This window comes from Mesitornis unicolor, unplaced genomic scaffold, assembly GCF_000695765.1.
Source record: "Mesitornis unicolor isolate BGI_N332 unplaced genomic scaffold, ASM69576v1 scaffold38464, whole genome shotgun sequence".
NCBI lineage: Eukaryota > Metazoa > Chordata > Aves > Mesitornithiformes > Mesitornithidae > Mesitornis > Mesitornis unicolor.
Window position 1 is genome coordinate 3035 of NW_010178737.1, and position 1053 is coordinate 4087.

The following is a 1053-nucleotide window of genomic DNA, read 5'->3' on the forward strand; positions in this document are numbered from 1 at the left end:
TCACGGTCGTCCAGTCCATCGGCACCGAAATCATCGGCAACCTCCGGCCCGACTACCGCGACCGCATCCGCGTGCTGGAGAACGGCTCCCTGCTCATCAGCCCCTTGCAGCTGGCCGATGAAGGGGCCTACGAGGCGGAGGGGGCATCACCGACGACACCTTCACCGGCGAGAAGACCATCAACCTCACCGTGGACAGTAAGCGCAGGCAGGACGGCCGGTGGGGAGCGGGTTCTCCATGGGGCATCTTCCACCACCACTTTTTGGAAGGGTTTTCTCCAACTGGGAGGTGGATTTGGGCGCTCAGCCACCCCATGCTAGGTCCCTGGTGGGGTTTTGATGTCCCCTGAGATGTGGTGTCAACCCAGTACCCCTGCTCGCCCGCAGTCCCCATCTCAAGGCCACAAGTGCTGGTGGCCTCTTCGACGGTGCTGGAGCTCAGCGAGTTCTTCACCCTCAACTGCTCGCACGAGAACGGCACCAAGCCCACCTACACTTGGCTGAAGGACGGGCGGCCGCTGAGCAACGACTCCCGCCTGCTCCTCTCCCCCGACCAGAAGATCCTCACCATCACCCGCGTGCTCATGGCCGACGATGACGTCTACAGCTGCCTGGTGGAAAACCCCATCAGCCATGGCCGCAGTGTCCCCGTCAAGCTCACCGTCTACCGTAAGCCACCCCTTCTCCCCTTCCATCCCTTGCAGATGCTCCCAGCTAAAATTTTGGGGGGGGTGTCCCCACTCCTCTCTCCTCTGCCCCAGGTCGGAGCTCCCTCTACATCATCCTCTCGACGGGCGGCATCTTCCTCCTGGTCACCCTGGTGACGGTTTGCGCCTGCTGGAAACCCTCCAAGAAGTACGGCTGCGGGTAACGCGGGAGCCAAAGGGGGGTCCTCTTGTCCTGTCCCACCTTGTCCCATTCTTGCTTGACCCATCCCATCCCATCCATGCCATGCCCATCCCAATCCCATCCCATCTTGACCCATCCCATCTTGACCCATCCCATCCCAATCCCATCCCATCCCATCTTGTCCCATCCCACCCATCCCATTCCA

General features: G+C 61.6%; 1 protein-coding gene across 1 annotated transcript in view; it reads left to right on the forward strand.

Annotated features, from left to right (window-relative positions):
• The window catches only part of LOC104539108 (hepatocyte cell adhesion molecule-like), a gene marked incomplete at both ends in the record, with an annotated part of 1002 nt that extends 136 nt beyond the window's left edge, over window positions 1-866 (forward strand). The window contains 4 exon segments of the mRNA XM_010182554.1: window positions 3-138; window positions 141-197; window positions 387-668; window positions 761-866. Coding sequence (XP_010180856.1) covers window positions 3-138; window positions 141-197; window positions 387-668; window positions 761-866 — 581 coding nt within the window.
• Window positions 867-1053: the final 187 nt, after the last annotated feature.